Genomic DNA, 18,883 nt, shown 5'->3' on the forward strand with positions numbered 1-18,883 from the left:
ACATCTTTGTTAAACGTTAGCACCATTGTTTCTATCCATCAGGGTAGATTGTGTCAAGTTGTTATGGTCGGGGTGCAATTGTAACAATTGCCCCCAACACTATAATAATGCTGTAAGAGCCATTTACCCCTTTCCTTGTTTGTTTGTTTGTATTGTCTTGCTATGCCCAATTCGACCGCCTGGTGGCGGGGCTGAACCGGATGCAAGGCTATTAATCAGGCGCACTCACGGGCAAGGCAAACGTTTTCGACCGTGCTCATGGAGCTCAGATTAACACAGAATAAATAGTTGTATGTACAAGTCGCACCTTCATTTGTGTAAGTAAATAAATGTAAGCATTTAAAACCCTAAAGAACGAGTGGTTATTCAAAGTTTCAAGTGTTAACTGTAGGCTATACGCACGCGTACAGACACCTAACGACATGCAGCCTAGTGGCTAATGGGAAGCCGCTACAAATGCTATTCATTAAAATAGAAAAAAATTATATTGTAATAGGAGAGCTATCTAATTGTTAGTTTTTGAAGTTATGGTTTTCAAGTTGGTTTGTTTTTAACTGTTTTTTTTAGCATGCATTACGAATATAATGAAATAAGCATTTCCAGTTATGCTAATTCTTTAAAACGCACTTTGTCTGATGTCTAAAATTTATTGTTTTTTTAAAATATATATATTTTGCATTTTTATGCTTTATTGATAGTGTAGAGACAGAGTTGTAATGGGGCAGAGAGGGGAGTGACATGCAGAGAACGACCGCGGGCTGGAATCGAACCCGGGTCCGCTGCTGGCCGAGGCCCATGGGGGGGACGCCCTACCAACTGAGCTAAGGGCGCCCCCTAAAATTTATTGTTTTAAAATTAAATCAATTGTCCAATTGATATTAAATTGTTTCCCCTATATTTCCCTGCATTAATAGGAAGTTTATTGTGGTCCTTAAAGACCTACTTCACCGGTGGAAATATTAAGGTGTATTGAACTCTGAGATCCCATGTAGTATAAATGCGCAAATTTTTTAGAAATCGGTTCATCCTAGCCTAAGAAAAGGCAGAAAGAGTGTTTTATGTTCTCACTGTCTAACCTTACATTTTCCTATGTGTGACATCATACGCACGGTAAGGATTAACAGGACAGCTTGGCCAAGGGAAGACTGAGAGAAGGAAAACCTCACTCATTATATTATAATAGTGATTTTATAATGATAGAACGACAGTTCCGTATGGGTGAAGTATTCCTTTAATGTTTGTATGAAGCTATGAGATCTGTTGTTTCAATTGCCCCCAAGCACTGTTACAATTGCCCCGGCACCAGGGGGCGATTGTAACATTTGACTCTCAATTTCTAGATCGATATTGTAAGTCTAACATTGCCTGTAAAATAAAATGATTAATGTTCACAAGTAGAGTATACACATTGCCTATTTAAAACAAATGATCTAAATAGTTCAAGAGGTTTTTGAGTAATGACACTAAAACCAAAAAGTGTTACAATTGCCCCCGGTCTCCATTTGAAAACTCCCCCTGCCTCTTCTCTTGACTAATGTGTGTGTCTGTTACTCTTTTTGTAGTTGTTAATGCATTGTTTAATAAAGAAAGGAAAATATGCATTTTCTTCCTATAACTTGTTCCTAAACTTGTTGTTGAATCCCTAAAACTGTTTGCTAACATGTTACAATACAAGACATCTACATAGCATATATGGACTTTTTTTCATTTTTTTTTTCATTTATTATTGACAAAAAAAATTGTGAGCTACATAGGACTACGTTTAATTTTTTTTTTTTTTTTAAAGGTGCAGTGTGTAATATGACATCATCAAGAAAGTTCTACAAAGTTCTAGAATGCAACGCTCCCTGGGTAACCCCAACCCTTTCGAATAATAACAGAAGCTACAGTGGCCTTCAAGGACAAGAACAATTCTAAATTTCAAACAATGCACCTGATGACATTCCAACTATGACACTTTCAAGATGGCGGCAATAGGCCTTGGTCCAAAATATGCAGAAATATGGACATATATGAGACCCAAGGGAAAAAATAATAATTAAAAAAAAAAATTTCAGCTATTATGCACTAAATTAAACGTACTTATGGATATTATAATTACTTTCTACAAAATCTGCTAGGAAATAAAACCCAGAATTCTACACACTGCAGGTTTAATGAAAAGGAACCATAGAAGAACACACTCGAAACCCCACAGACAGTACCTCGCGTGAAAGAGTAGACGCCGTGCTGGGATTGGTTGGTAGCCTGTCATGTGACACTTAGGGCGTCCGTTATCACATCCTGCTGTCTCTCTCCCTCCTGAGGCTACAAAACACCCGACCTTTAATATCTGCACACCAGACGGAGCCCAGCCTGTTCAACTCGTTACCCCAACAACAGCACGGTACGTTCTATTGCTTCTTTATTTATTTGAAAAACTGCAACGTGATAACACGCTAATGTTTCGAGTGTGTTTGTTGTGACGTAAGCCTTTGGCGAGCAAAGGTCTTGGTCGGAGCTGGTAGTCACGGTTCAGGAGCGCTGTTAAACTACTCGCGACTAAAATTGGATTCGTGAGTTAGAATATCATTTTGATTGAACATCTTTTAACTAGCCTATCTGTATTCTATTCCGCTTTTTGTTGTTGCAAAAGTCGTCCAAACTCCTGAACTTTAGCCTACATCATGTTGTAGTGGCTAGAACAGTTATTTTCCTATTTCCCACAGTTATTGGTGTGTATGAATATTTTTCCTGTCCCAGGTTTGGACATTTCAGATGAAACTTTCTTGAATCTTTAAACATTTAGATTCAATTTGTATGCCTAAATGGCACTTTTTATGGTAGGCCTAAATCACAGTTCTAAATGTCATGTAGATGATGATGCCAATTTTGAAAGTTTAGAAATATTCAACTGATAGAATAGATAAGTGAATCACCAGACAATTAGTAGGCGATATCTAGCAAACACTCCGGCTAAACTAAATAGTTTAATTCATCAAATGTCACTGAAAGTTATTATTTCAATTTATATTAACAAGCTATGTCCAGTTGTATTGCTTCGTCAGTAGGAAATGCAAGTTATAATCTGCTTCATCATCTATGAGGAGGTTGGATTCCTATATGGATTTGGCCTGATGTTAGGCCCACCCACGGTGGTCAAACATCAAGCAATGGTCCGCACACCACCAGTTGGATTTCTTTGGAAGGTCTATCATTGTGTTTGGCTGTCTTGTAGTTTCAGCTGTCCCTTGTCAAAAGATCCATTATAAACTGTATGAGCTACTTTTATATCATAGAAGTAGTGCTGGTCATGAATTATTCTAATACATTTTGTTGTTAAGTTAGTATTCAAAGCTCAATTCAGTATTCATAAGCTTTTTTTCAACAAACAATAGAATTTGCTTAAACTGCAATAAATTGTCAGCGAAAAATAATATTTAGATAAACAAGTTATTATATATTGTGAAATACAAATTTAATTCTCATTAAAAAAATATATAAAATAATTTGAACACTGAACTAATTTGCAGCTGACTTGATATGTTGGTATAACACAACATTTCTAGACAAAGTAACACAGCTTTTCCCTTTTTTTCTCAACATTCTTGAGGACACAGCCATCTTGTTTGAATAAACTTTAATTGTCACTGTACAAGAGCAATCATTATTTCCGTGCTCATTCTAAATTCATGTAGAAGTCAGACCATCACTCACTGAATAAGTAAATGCTATTGGTGTTTTACTGATTTGGTCAGTGAAGTTGTTCTCTATTTCAAGCCAGACAACCCAGGTGTACAATAACACACTGATGACTGAACAACGCATAGCGCTAAACTAATAGTCAAAGGAATTGATTTGGATAAGAAAAGTCAACATCAAAGGTGGAGTCGGCAATTGTGGACAATGTTTGTTGTCAATCTAATGTTCGGTCCAAATCAGTGAATACCTCTTCACAAACCACTACCTGTAAAAAGACCTGTAAACATGTAGCTAGCGACATGACCGTTTACAGAGACAATGCTGTGTATTATCAATTGATTTTTTTCAGCACACACACAGTACGGCCAGATTGCGGATCGTAAGATATTCACTGATTTTGACAACAAGCATTCTCCAGAACCTCTGACTCAACCTTTAAACACTATTCATGTATTTTAGACTTAGTGCTTGAGATTCCTTGCTGTTCCATTGTTATGTTTCTCTCTCTAATGTATTCCCTTTCCCCTGTAGATCCATCATGAACTTCTTCCTGGAAACTATCCAAGTGCTGCTGCTGTCCATCTGGTACAATGTGGAGGCTTTCGTCCACCTCTTTGTGCCCACCAAGAAAAAGAACATTTCTGGGGAGGTGGTGCTGATCACAGGCTCAGGCAGTGGCATTGGGCGCCTCATGGCTCAGGAGTTTGCTGCTCTGGGCACGGTGCTGGTGCTGTGGGACATTAACCACGACGGCATGAAGGAAACGGCCAGGCTGAGTAAACAGGCCGGAGCCAGCCGGGTTCACTACTACCTGTGTGACTGCAGTGACAAGAACGAGGTGTACAGAGTTGCTGACCAGGTGAGCTACCATGCTGCTAGCTGCAGGCTGTTGGCCTCCAAGGTTTACTGTAACCTGCTGGTTGGTGTGCCCAGCTGTCCAAAGGAAGGATTGGCCATGTCTTTCATTTACTTAATATCATTGCACTCAAGTCATTGAGCGTGGGCACGGCAATATAGGAGACATGGGTCCCGATTATCTTAGGTGGTGATATTGATATTAAAAATAAGAGATCATTTAATAAAATCAACAATCATGACTTGGGCCCCAAAGATTAGCTTTAAGTAAAATATGTTAAATGTGCCTGTTGTTACAGACATGGAATGTTGTAAACGGTTGTTCACCAGAAATGATATCTAGAACCTTCAAGGATCGCAACCTGGGTGGACAACCTGGTCAGCAGCGAAATTCCAAATAAGAGCCACGGTTTAAGGTGAGACACTGAAGAGGGGTATACTACGAAGCGAGATTAATGGCTGAGCGAGGTCTGTTAAGTCTAAAGCCAGAGTTTGCAGTATCACGAAAGGTGGCTCTCTTTTTACCTGGCTAGATCACCGTGTTAACAGAGGCTGCACTGCTAACCCGCTCCTACCAGTTTTTGTAAAGAGTTTGAGTTTAAATTCGGCTCTTAGAGCGCTGCCCTTTAAGGAAACTACAACTTTGGAATCCTGCGGACCTGACAATATTGTCTGAGCGATACATTCTCACTGAGAAAACTAGTTAAATCAGTAAACGTATTGATCCGTACGTTAAAGATCTTCTATTATACTACTTTTCTGGTCTTAATTTCTCATTAATGACTCCTATTGAGCAACCTAACACGAATCACAGCACAAAAAACTATGTAGATTTTCGGGAAATGCTTCCTCTCATCTGGGGCTTTCAGCATTATCTGTCAACACTGGGCTTCGTCCTTCTCCGCCCCCTCGCCCCCCTCCTGCCAACCCCACTCCGTTGTGATTGGTTACCTTCCGGAACACTTTCAGCGGCGCGGGCAGATTTGAGCAGGAAGGCCGGTGCGCGCAGGCATGGCCGGAGCGTGCCTGAGCACGTTGCAGCATTACCATACATGGAAAATCCGGATTGATCTACGTAGATAAATCCTGGAAATTTGAACAAGTGAATTGCGACCGGCGTTTCTAGTAAAATAGCCTAGACCTACTGTATGCAGCGCCACTCTCACCTCAAATGATTTTACCTGGCGACTTACACACACTGGCTGTTAATGAAGCGTTCTATAAAATCACACGTTGCAGCATTATTTCACTGTGGGCTTCTTTCTTTTCATCAGTAGTGTATAACATTTACCATATAAAGGCGCTATAGCCTACAATCCTTCAGTTTCTCTTCATGGGTAGGCCTACTGTAGCCAGTTGATAACATACATTAAAACAATAATTTTTTTGTTTAAATTTTTTCTGAAATGTTTGAAGAAATATGCAAATTTGGAAATATTTAAGTAATTATTACATTTAAATTTGCATCTCTTTTAAAAAAACAAAAATCTAGATGTTGGATAATACCAGAGTCTTTTCCAACATATAAGTGTCCAATGTTTAACAGATTTTGGATACAGCCTTTTTTAATTTTTTAAATCTCAAAATACAATATACAGGTTTTAAAAATACATTTTAAGCATGTTTTTAAGAAGAGAAATATCATACAAAATACAGATATACACAGAGAATATGATAAAAGTTAAGCATGACATCATTCAAATAAAATTAAATGCAAGAACAAAGCCAGAAACTCATATTTATATATATATATATCTCATATTTGATTCACATAATTTCTGTCGGTGCATGCGTGTGTGTGTGTGTGTGTGTGTGTGTGTGTGTATATGTATATGTAAACCAGGGCGTGGCCTACATTGATGTATGTAAATATATGGTCAGCACAACCCAGCAATGAGACTGTGTGAGATTATTAGGTGTGTCATGGTGCTGCCTTCAGGATATACTGTATTTGATTACATTTAATAAATGAATTAATTTAACATTAAACAATGTTAAGCTGTGGGTGTTGGGTGTGTGCTTGAGGCAGGGGAGGGATATCTGTTGTGTGTAAAGTCACATCATTTTCAGGAATTGTAATGGCTAGTCCCAGGTAAACAGAGAGAGCAGGAACACAAACGCTTCAAAGTCAACTGCCCAGAAACACATGGAAACACTATGTAGCTCTCACAGACACCTGCTATGGGACAAGCAGTTCATATGCCTTGGTGACCCCAAGGCATATCAACTGCTTGTCCCAGAGAAATGCAAATTTTCTTTCAAGCTAAACCCATCGGGCATTGTAGAAAAACCTGTTGTTCAAACAAAACTTCTCAACTGCAAAAATGACAGGGAACTAGAGCTCTCCTCTCCACATTGTGGTAGCAACAGGGGCTCAGAGTCACAAGTTAAATGAACAATGTAGTCTTGTTGTATTAGCCAGTTATTTTTGTCTTATTTCTTTTCTGTTGTTTTTAAGACTTTGCACTGTGGATGTACAAGGTTCTTAGAGTGGATGTGATCTTCTTTGTTATAATTGTTCATTTCTGCTTGCTTGGGTATGTCCAGTAGTTGTCGATCAAAAGCCCCTTTTACACAGAGATTGCGGCATATTGACGGAACAACAGCACGCCAATAAGCCGGCTTTGCTTGTTTCTGTGTTATTTACACAGAACCAAGCAAAGTCGGCATGCTGGTACATCAGTGTGCCAATTTACACAGCGTTCCACATTCCGGAATGAAAGAGGGGTGCCTGTAGGCAGCGTCAGGTGTGATGTAAACATTTAGCGCCGCACTGGTCAGTTGCTTAAAAACACTGGCCGGTGAATAGAGAGCAGAAGTGCTTGGGCTTGCAGTTAGAGGGCCTTCTTTTACTGACAAAATCACTCCGCTCACTTACGAGCTTAATGTGTGTGTGTGTGTGTGTGACACAGGTTGGCTGTGAGAACAGCACTCTGCCATACACACACTCACAGTTTGTGAAGTCACGTTACTGTAAACAGAAATAAGTGTGTATGTACGTATGTGTAGAAATACTCGTAAAACAAAAACAGAAAAAAACTAATATTCCGAATACTGAATTGAGCTCCGAATACTATTTTAACAAGCGAATACTCGTATATTCGAATAATTCGGGCCAGCCCTACTTATAACCAGCTAGATTATACGCCGTTCCTTTTTTTAAGTATTTTTAAGGGGACATCAGGCCACATGGTTAATGTTAAACACATTTAAGCCTGATTGGATTCACTGGATTCACTTCAGAGGTGTCGGCTAAATCACCACTTGAGGCTAAAAACGTCAGACTATGAAGCATGAGACGATGAGAGGAGGAGTAAGGATTTATCCTATGTTTATTTCCTTCTTTAACATGCACAGCAGCATACAGATCCCAGGAAAAGAATAATAGCAATATTCGGCTCGTTATACATACACGCTAAACAGCTGTTGCAACCGGCGCATCGCGGCCGTTTAATAACGTGCATAAATTATAATTTATAGAGATCGGGAAACTCCATGCACTTACTCACAAGGGCGATGCAAACAAACTCAGGGAGAGCACGTTTCAACCGTGGATTGATAGGTGGTTACTACGGCAACGTGCACGCTCACACAACAGAGAGAGAAAGAAAAAGAAACTTCACTAAACAGGCGCTCCGGCTGACTGACGTGACGGCGCTAACTGACAGTTATAATGTCATCCACACTGAATAAAACACTTCTTAAAACACACCGGTCTCCTCACTAGCAGTTTGTGTAGTATGGAGCTAGGGGTGCATTCGGATTACACAGTTTATTCAATCAATTCATAGTAACGCACCACATTTAACGTTCAGTAACGATAACGGCGTTGTAACGACGGAAAAAGTAATTAGTTAGATTACCCCGTTACTGAAAAAATAACGGCGTTACCTAACGCCGTTATTTCAAACGGCGTTATTCCCAACACTGCGCGCCTGATGCCGCAGACGCGCCTTGATTGGGCATCAAAGCAACAGCACAGGAGCTCTTCCTCATTATCGTCAAACTCAAAATCTTCCAGTTTTCATTTGATTAGCAATGGATTTCGCCAATTTACATCAAAAGTGCAGTGTGCAATCTGCGACATGGGCAAACTACTATCAACGGTTCATGAGAACGTTCGATGTCCGCGCTACCCAGCAGAGCCGCACAAGTATAAATCAGGCATTATATTACTCCCTCTCATGTGATATTTGCTTAACTATCCATCGTCCTTCAACTGCTACCATGGTCGCATAATTAGATCGTAGGCGATGGAACGTCACACTCGCCCCTGTTCCACAACAACAAGCAGACGCATTTAAATACAGAGAGGTGCAACAGATTGTGCCGGCAATTTTACTACCTCAAATTCCCGGAACAATCTGTTGTGTCTCTCGTCCCCTGTTCTGCAATGGTACCATTTATACAGCAGGGCGAAGGGAGGAAAGGCGGGTTAAAAGGGGCTATAGATTTATCTTTTTGTGTTTGTGAAGAACAAGTACAAAGATATGAATCTAATCAGTTTTCTTCTTGTGTGGGAGCTCTGTCTCCCCTTGAGAATATCTTTACCAAATGAGATTGCATCATACATGACGGACATGTTGATTTGCTGTGTGCAGGTGAAGAGAGAGGTGGGCGACGTCAGCATCCTGGTGAACAATGCTGGGATCGTGACGGGGAAGAAGTTCATGGAAGCTCCTGATTCGCTGATCGAGAAGACGGTGGAGGTCAACACCATGGCTCACTTCTGGGTCAGTAAGACACATTCAGACATGTCCATTGTAAAATCACTTCATATGCTTTCATATGGAGACTTTATCTCAAGGGAACTATAGAATAAGGGCGCGCTCACAGTAGCCATTCATACCATGCCTAAGCACCATTGACTGCTAAAGTCTAGTGTGTGCTCCTACTCCGTACACTTCCTTGGCCCTGGCCCGGTTGGAAGAGGTGAGCTTCAGCATGGTACAGATGCTCATGTAGGAGCAGCAGCATAGACAGTCCCATCCTTCATTTATATGAGACTGTTTACTTTAGATTTTAATTATATCTTGATTTGCACTATTAAAAATGTACAGAACAACAAAAGAATACAGTGCAGGAGAGACAAAAAACCCAGTGGGCTTATTTGAAGCCCCCACCTAAATAATTCTAAAATGTCATGATGTTATAGAGATAAAAAAAACATAAAGAAAAAAATAAGACAACGTATAATGTTTACAAACTAATGAAAGAAAATATACATATTTAAAGAAACAGCAAAAAAAAACATTGACTGACATTTAAAATATTGTTAACGAAGTGTTCACATTGGTCTGATACGACCAACTCCAATACGGCGCATGTTCAAAACAAAAAGATGAATGCTGATGACTTCAATCGATGCATTCTACGAGGTGATGACGTTTATGCAAGAAGCGATGAAGCCTTGGCCCGGATCTACAGCATCAGTGTAGGCTGTGGAGGGAGGGAGGACAATCTGGTTTAAGCTTAGCACGGATCAACCAGGCCAAGTGTGACTGTGCCCTCTACACATGGATTAGGCAATATTAGTTAAATAAATAAAAAATCCTATGCTGTGTCTGAAATCGCGCACTTCTGTACTTACACTTACTTTTTTGAGTGCACTTTGCGCAAAACCGGAGAGTGTGCCAAAATGCAGTGCACTGTAAGTTCCTCGGTCGTGCACTCAAAACGGTCTAAAACTTGAGTGTGGAGCGATGGACACTTTCCACACTCAACGGCCGCCATCTTGCCTACGTAACGGAGAGGACGGAACATTAAAATCAAAATAGAGGAGCTTGAAGTAACCATGGAGACGGACGTGCTCTACAAAAGTTAAATTACACATTTGTTTTGTTTTTCCGCAACTAACGTGTCTGTTTTGGCTATCGGTAACACAAGCAGAAAAAATACCACTGAAGAAGAACCGTCAAAATGCAAAGTAATTTCCGGACAGTGCACTGTAGAAATGAGAGCACTGCGTCTATAAGTAAGTGTACTGTTGGGATAATAAAGTGCACTCAATGTAAGTGCACTTACGTAAGTGCGCCATTTCAGACACAGCACTAGTCTTTACTCCAGTTGTCCCCCCCCCCAATTCAGCTTGTCTCCGGATTTTGGTGAACATGTTGTGTACAGAGCCCAGATTGTTCCAAAAGGAATAATAACAGACTGTTTAATTCAGTCAGTAATGATAGTGATGCCATTTAGAATATTGTTTCTAATTGATAGCTCTCGGCTCATTAACTGATCAGTAACCGACCAGAGGAAATGTAGCCTATAGTGAAATCATGAGGTGCTGTAGCATTCCCACATTGCAGACCTTCATATGTGGACTCCTTTTCTGTTCAAGTTCACTGTTACCATAGGAAAGGAGAAAAGAGAGAGAGAGAGATGGAGCGGGAGAAAAAGCACACTTCCTTCAAGTTTCTGCCAAAGAGAAGGAACTATTTTGTTGTGTATTTATTCAATTTAAGTCAGTCTTGACAGAGCAGTGAATCATAACCTGAAAAATAATGTTGATTTAAAAAGTTTAGCAAATATTATCTACACACCATTAAATGTGCATGTGTGTTTGGTTGTAAGTGTGGACACCCCATGAGTTAATGGACATGTATAATTCATTGATGGTATAAATCGGTTACCATGAACATACCATTATAATAAAACCCAGTATATATTTTGTTGATCTTGATTAATAATCAAGATGATTCTTTTCTTTGTATTATGTACTTGGAGGTTTGTCAGTCGTCTGAACTGTAACAACAGATTACCTCCGTTAAGGATTCCATATATATTTTCATGTTTTACTTGTTTTCTGTCTCTCTGTTCAGACCTACAAGGCCTTTCTTCCTGCTATGATTGCCAACAATCATGGCCATCTTGTCAGCATAGCAAGTTCTGCTGGACTCATAGGAGTAAATGGATTGGCAGGTGTGTTTGTGTTTTCTCCTCCTAATCATATCATGCATGTCACTAATCCTAAATGAGAGTACCATAAACAAACGCAAATGTTGTTGTTTCTGTGGCAACAACAACATTGCGGCATCTTTCAAATGCTTATGGTCATAAGCTTTTAGTTCCTTAAACAATTCGAAAATTGGTAGTCTAATGGCCAGACTTATTTATTCAGTGCGACATAATCATTTTAAACAATTTCTGTTTGGGACAGAAGTCTCTTTGTTTTATTTTGCCTTGTCCTAACTGATAAGTAGCAGCAGCAGCAGTAGCTGCAGCTGCTGGGATCACTAAACTTAGCATTAAATGTACTGCTTCTTCCATTCTTCTGGACATTTTATGACGGGTTTTCTTTAACAAATGTTCATGAATCAAGCTAGCTATGTCCCTAATCTAAGTCCACCATTACTTCTGTATTGTACCCTTCTGCCTACAGACTACTGTGCCAGTAAGTTTGCTGCAGTAGGTTTTGCAGAATCGGTCGGTCTGGAACTGCTCGCAACTGGGAAAGATGGAGTCAAGACCACCATTGTGTGCCCGTACTTCATCAACACTGGAATGTTCGATGGATGTCAAACAAAGTAAGTTTCCTCATATGATTCGTCTTTGACAGCTGATTGGCTGAAATGAAGCTACTAATATCCAGTCTTTCTCCATGTCGACTTTGGTCTGCCAAAGTGGGTGACCTAAGCATAGTCCAACGTTTATCCTGGATAATCATTAGGCCTGTTATCATCTGGTTGTATCAACTATGGGTTTTCTGGTTTGCATTAACAAGGCTACATATTTTCGTCATAAATTGTAAATGTTCCTATTCTAGGGAGGATTTTGTAGTGGCAAAAAGCAATATTCATAAATAAAAATTGCCAAATAACTATAAAATAAGAAATAAAACTGCATGCAGTGCTGAAGGGGCCCTGGCAGACACACCCTGCATTCCAATAGTAGTTGCACTTCCCCTTGTTCATTTACCCTCAGCCCTTGGCATGACGTAACAGCATACGTTGCACGGAGGGAACTTGGAGAGCGGAGGGAGACTGGGCGGGGGAGGAGCGGAGGATTTAAATGGAACCCACTTGCCCACTTGCCCTTGTAGTCGCAATGGACCGTCAGTTACATAGGTAAATCTGAATGCAAATAATACAGAAGTATAACATTCTGCTAAGGTAGCCTATGTTGCAGAAAGCCATTTCCATAGCATAACAAACATTGAATTTCGACACGGTAACTCAGATTATCAAGATATTGTTACTTACACATGTAAATAGTTTGCTCCGACATATTTTCTTATTTATACTTTCAACCAAAAACATTTGTTTTAAATAGTCCTCTAATTGGCAGCCATCGGTGTTATAGCAGCAATGTGTAAACTGCAATACATTCACTGGATTGTTCGTATGGAAATAGGATAGCCTAATTGAGGCGTTTTGGAATATATTTATATATATATATTTGTCCTGCGGGTGGCCACGATGTCCCTAAAAGCATAGGGTGAATTCGGGTAATCTGGGACATTGGGTAATCTGGGACACTTAAGCTCAAATGTGTTTATTTCCTTATCTAACAAAGTTTTTTCAAAAAAAAAATTACTACAGGATTAGCATGAATGTCACGCAACTGAAATGATATGTCTTCATGGGGGGGATGTCACAGGAAGAGGAAGAGCACTTATCAAACAGAAGCTCCCCTGAGAATTTCGAGAATTGGTCAATGACATAGGATTCTGATCAATTTAATGTTAAGGATATAACTCTTTCAAAAATAATGCACATTCTTGTTTTTTTTGGCAATTATGTTTGTGATATGTTAAAGAAACAAAATATGCAATAATATGTTGAATATTTGTTTTAGATTTTTATTTTTCAACCATTATGTTGCTGTCCCAGATTATCAAATATGATTGATAATCTGGGACAGCAGGTTTTGGGTAATCTGGGACAGTCATTTAAATGATCCAAATTGGAAAAATATGCATTTACAGTGCTTAACTACTATTGCAAAGTACAATACAATAGCCTATCTCATAAAATATATAAAAATATATGACCTATAATGTGCAAAATTCAATGCATTAGGCCTACAGAGTACAATGGCCCCACAATGTCAGGAAAAGAGACCATGACTGAAAGACAATGTTTTGAATAATTGCATATGGTAGATCAATTCATCAATTGTACAATGTATTTGACTTATTCAGCTTTCTTTTTGTCATTTTTCCACAATGCTTGTATAGGACTTGTTGATAGTGAGGCTAAACTGCAGAAAATATGGTGATTTAGTCTTTTTTTTAAAGGCTAATACAACTGTCCCAGATTACCACGTCACCTGTCCCAGATTATCAAATTTAGGCCGAATATTTAATTTGTCACAAAGAACTCTAATAGTTGTGGCATGTCTCTTCTTGGTATCATATCTAAAAAAAATTTCTTCTGGTGTTGTAGAAAACATTTTACAGATTTCAGAAATGTATAATATGTTGAGATTATGTGTTGGATAGATATCGCAATAGGTCGCTGAAGTCAAAATTGCGAAAATCGTCCCACATTACCCGAATTCACCCTACAGTCTATCGGAAAATAAAAGGAGAAGAAGAAGAAGACGAACTGCAATGCACTGTGGGTGATATCCACCTCGGAGTGACCATCCATGTTGACTTGATCACTCAGCCCTCCGAGGGTCTATCTCACGAAGTTCACTTCAGTTTCCAGACTATTGGAACGACACTTAAGATGGCAGCGGGGATTCCCCCGAGGGCAAGTGCCTAGGGCAAGTGAACGAGGGCCTGTTGAACGGGTATTGGAACGTACCCACAGACTTTTGTGGTGTTGTTACCATCCGTGACATTATGGCTTTCCCTGGGATTAACTGTACTAACAGAGAGTATAAGAAACACCGCTGTGGAAGAACCATCAACGTCATTTCTCACAGCCTGAGGGGTATACTACGAAGCGAGATTAAGGGCTGAGCGAGGTCTGTTGAGTCTAATGTCATCCTTTGAGAAGCAACAGGGAAATGATCACCTGATATCCAGTCCAAATCTTCTAATTATGGAGCGACTCAGGTTGGGCTGCACTCTCTGTCCAGGCTCCCCCATTGATAGGCCATGATCTATAACATAGTCCACTATAGTGTCTCTGTTGTATGTGTCTCCGTCTGTTGCCTTATTTGTCCTCGTACTCCTGTCTCTCTCTCTCCTCCTCTTCCCCTGACTCTTACTGTTTCAGAAATGAGCTGAGCTCACCTGGGGTCTATTTGTAGTGCTAAGGTTTAGACTGATTGGTATTCAATTAGTTGAATTTTTTTTCAAGAAGTGTGTTGGAGAATTTCAAACACAGTGCAAAGCATTTATCGTGTTTGTCGGGTTGGTGCTTTGGTTTAGGGCATAGTTACAAAAGTAAGAGGTTGTGGTCATAGCAGTCACTTTTAGTGTTTACAGTATTCGGCAAAAACTGTATTTGTACCAAAAGAGCAAACAGGAGCTCATCTCTGACCCTTCTATAGCTAACTGCACAAAAGCCTTTTGAGTTTAGAACTTTGATTGGCAGTGTGTTCTGTGTGAATACCATGAGAGAGAATTCAGGAAGAGTGTACAATATATAGAAAATTGTATGTAGTGTTGTGAAAAATGTGTGTTTTGGAATGAGAATATGAGTCTAAGGCAGGAAATGTGTTTGGAGTTCAGCAGAATTGGTTAAGCAGTTGGTAAATTAGTTTCAGATTGTGCACATTGTGTCTGATGTTCCAAAAAATGTGTTTAAACAATTGTGAAAAACTGTAAAAAATTAACTAGTTTATAGTTTTTTTTTCTTTCAATATGTTGCTGCAAGATATTCTTTTTCAAAATGATTGCCACGGCCCATATAGAACCACAGACAGCAATTATTGTATCAGTTTTAACACTTAAACTGTGTGTCAGATTTCATCTGTGCATCTGATGTGGAATTCTTATCCAACCAGTTTACATTAGCATTGAGGGGACAGCCCTCAAAATACTCGCATTTCCCCATTGTTGATTTAACGCTTTGTTGCCGTCCATTCAGTCCACACGAGAAGCCAGCTGCGGCTTTCAACGCTACAGTATATTCTCAAAAACATGAGGAAAAACTTTCTGTTTGAATGGTCTTTTTAATGAGGAATGATTCAAACAAGAACAGGACAGTATTCCTTAAGGTGCAAATGGTTTAATATTTTTCCAAACCTGGAAACAATTCACATCAAATTCCATTTCAGTCCATACTGAAAAGGAACCTAAAGAAAGCAATACTGGTACATTTTCCTTAATTTTTTTTGCCTCCATGCTTTGCATTTTGATGGGTGTTTCGTCCCCCCAACAAACCCTGAAGGCAGCGTTAGGGTTAGGGCATGGGCAAAAGGCCTTCCTGGCAGATTGGCCTTGCAGGCTATGTTGGGGGCGCAAAAAAAACATTGAGCATTTTGATGACGCATGCAGCGGTGCAACTCTGTGGTGGCTGGTGTGGCCAGATTGGGTGTTTTTCCGGTACATATTAAGGCCTGTTTACTGTTTGTTTTAGCTAGTTTTCTATGGAAATATGGCACTCTCTTGAACGATGAACTGAGTGCCGTTCACAAACGCCAAAATGAACGCGTTCACAATAACGTTCATCAGGCAGAAAACAGTCCGTTCAGTTCACGTTTGCCCCAAATATGAACGAGTTCTCGAATGATCGTTCATTGAACGTGTTCAGGCACAATACTAGATATCAGGGATGGCCCTGATATCTACCGTACTTTTCGGCCTACAAGCCGCGACTTTTTCCCCGTTTTTCGACCCTGTTATTACACAGCACAGTATATATTCTGTAGCTACTGGGGATGGGCGTTAGTAATCGAGTACTCGAGTACTCCTCGTTTCAAATGATCTCGATTGGTGGATGAGGAAAATCGTTTTTTGTTTTTTTTAGTGTTTGTAGCCTTTAGGCCGGCCGGCGGGCCGCCCCTATTTTAAAATGTTATATACGTGTACAAAACGGCACAAAACGGATATAAAGTTTAACAAAATTAAATATTTTGATCCAAGTTAAATAAACTAAGCGTTGTTTCAAACAGAAACCGCAAATAACTGCCACCTCCGTGCAGCGCAGCCAGTGTGTGGTCTCCACAGCACCGCGGAGCTGAATGCGGTGCTGGAAAACTTGGAAAGTCACGTCGGCCTAAAGAAGCCAGGCTGACTTCGGGCACATTCGAGCAAACAACATTTAAGAAGCCTTTATTATGGAATATAGGTTTGAGATTCAAAAGCTGACGGTGTAACGTTCCGTTAACGAGGAATTAGTCGCGGTAATTAGTCACGGACAGGAGTGAGCATTACGCGGTTGGATACTACTTCTACTGCTTTGGTGAGTTATTTAGCCTATCTATGTGTTTAAATTGTAGGACAATAATTGTATTGTATTTGCTGCCCTTCTTATTTTAAATGTCTATTTTGAATGTTAGCCAACTAAAGCCCATGCTTTTTTTCTCTCTCTTTTTTCTCTCTCCACCGCAGACCTACTCGATCGGTTTAAATTGTGGCCCGCTTATTTAATTACTTTCAGTTAGGAAAATGTGTTTTAAACTTGTGGAAAATAAATCCTTAATATCATATGGCAACTGTGACTGTTTGACATAAGCATTGAGCGCTTTATTGCGGTCAACCGTTGTTCTGTAGACAGATGCGTTGCGTCCTAAAAATAGAAAAAAGTTTAACGAGGAATCGATTGATCCTCGAAGAATGCAAGCGATCACACGAGTAGCGAAAACACTCGTGCCCATCCCTACTATTGCACAAAATGGTAACACTTACGTACGTTATGCAAATATGCAACTTGTTTGTTGAAATGTGGGAGCTTCCTCAAGCTGCCATCTCTTTCCCGACAATCCCCTCTGTGCACGAACTCTTACATATGGTAATTAAACATTATAACACCTGCGGCTTATTGTCCAGTGCGGCATATAGTACGGAAAGTACGGTAAAGAGATTTGTGAAGGGAGCTGAATCCATACGGTCAACTGTGGTTCAGCCACCAAAACGAATCACATCTTAGGATCACCATAAACTATAAAGATCATGCTTCTTTGATCACAAAGTCAATAACGCTGTCTGTAGATCGCTCTGTTTGCTTCAAATTATGCCATTATCATCTCTCTCTAGCTCTGCCTGGCTTAAATATCACACTTTATCTCTTTTCACATAATTTTCTCTGTCCTGTTTTCCCTGTCTTTTATATATTTATTAGTTTTGTCAAGTATTTTTCTTTAGTATAAAATGCCACTTCATGTAAATGAAGAAAAAAAATGGAGGTAATGTTGTAGTGCTGTCTTAAGGTTTGACTGTGAGAGAGCCAGTGTGCTCTCTTAAAGGTGGAGTATTTTGAACTGAGCTCCCAGAGCGTCAATAACCCACGCTTGGTCAGGGCCCATCCGCACTGTGATGTGGCGCTCAGAGCGAGTGCTCCAGCTGTCCATACTCCGAGATGCTGTGAACATCATCCTATTGGACAAGCCCCCTGAGCCTCTGTCCTATTGGCTCAGCCCCCTGGTTCTGATGGAGACCTTTGAGAAGACAGACAATGGAAGAGACAATAGGCTTGTTGGAGGTCAGTTGCGGCTTGTCTGCAAAGTAGACGAGAGTAGCCGAGTGCAGTTGGGGGAGTGAGCAAAAAGCCTGATTGTGTCTTTGTTGCGGATGCAGTTCGTTTTCTAGTATTATTTTGAAGGCCTATTAGAAACATCCGTAGAAGAGCTACACATAGGCCTACTACAACCGACACAAAACAAAGAGGAGTAAATACTTCAAATGCGAGGGGCATTTTTAAAACAAGAAACATGATAGGGGAGAGTGGCCTAAGTTGTGCCGGTGGAGAAGTTGTGCCACCCCTTGTTTCTAGAAAACCATAGAAGAAATTGGAAACGTGACCACATATTTAAGAAGAGACATCCATTTAACTCATCCTGTAAAGAAGGGAGAAACATGGAATAAGATATAAGCACATTTAAGCTAAAAAAATGTTTCCATGATCAAGGTTTTTTGATTATTGTGTCTGAACAATTATAAACACGTTTGGAAATATTTGACACGTTTTAGTGCTTTAGTATGCTACACTTTGTGTCTATATAGTTAGCACAATGTCAGGTGATTTGTGCCAGAGGGCCTGGGGTGAGTTATAAGTAAGTAAGTAAAATGTATTTATAAAAGTGTCATGGTCCGTCTTGTCCTGTCTTGGTTTTTGTGGTTTCCTGTTTTATTTTGGTATGTCTGTCTTGTTTCCTCCCCATGTCCTGTCTAGCTTCCTTCGTGTTGATTGCTGTTCCCGCCCCTAATGTGTTTCACCTGTCTCTCGTTGTCTACCCTGTCTTGTGTGTGTATATAACCCCCAGTGTTTCTTTGTTCCCTGTACGAGCATTG

The 18,883-nt window shown here is 40.0% G+C and overlaps 1 protein-coding gene across 1 annotated transcript in view; it reads left to right on the forward strand.

Moving 5' to 3' along the window:
* The first annotated feature begins 2,279 nt into the window (after window positions 1-2,279).
* The window catches only part of LOC307255058 (epidermal retinol dehydrogenase 2-like), a 53,370-nt gene continuing 36,766 nt past the window's right edge, over window positions 2,280-18,883 (forward strand). Inside the window, exons 1-5 of the mRNA XM_080033660.1 lie at window positions 2,280-2,386; window positions 4,213-4,540; window positions 9,138-9,269; window positions 11,355-11,454; window positions 11,915-12,059. Coding sequence (XP_079889786.1) covers window positions 4,220-4,540; window positions 9,138-9,269; window positions 11,355-11,454; window positions 11,915-12,059 — 698 coding nt within the window. The 5' untranslated portion in view covers window positions 2,280-2,386; window positions 4,213-4,219. The remainder of the gene's footprint in view (window positions 2,387-4,212; window positions 4,541-9,137; window positions 9,270-11,354; window positions 11,455-11,914; window positions 12,060-18,883) is intronic.

The sequence above is a fragment of the Ammodytes marinus genome (genome assembly GCF_949987685.1).
Source record: "Ammodytes marinus genome assembly, chromosome: 9".
Lineage (NCBI taxonomy): Eukaryota > Metazoa > Chordata > Actinopteri > Uranoscopiformes > Ammodytidae > Ammodytes > Ammodytes marinus.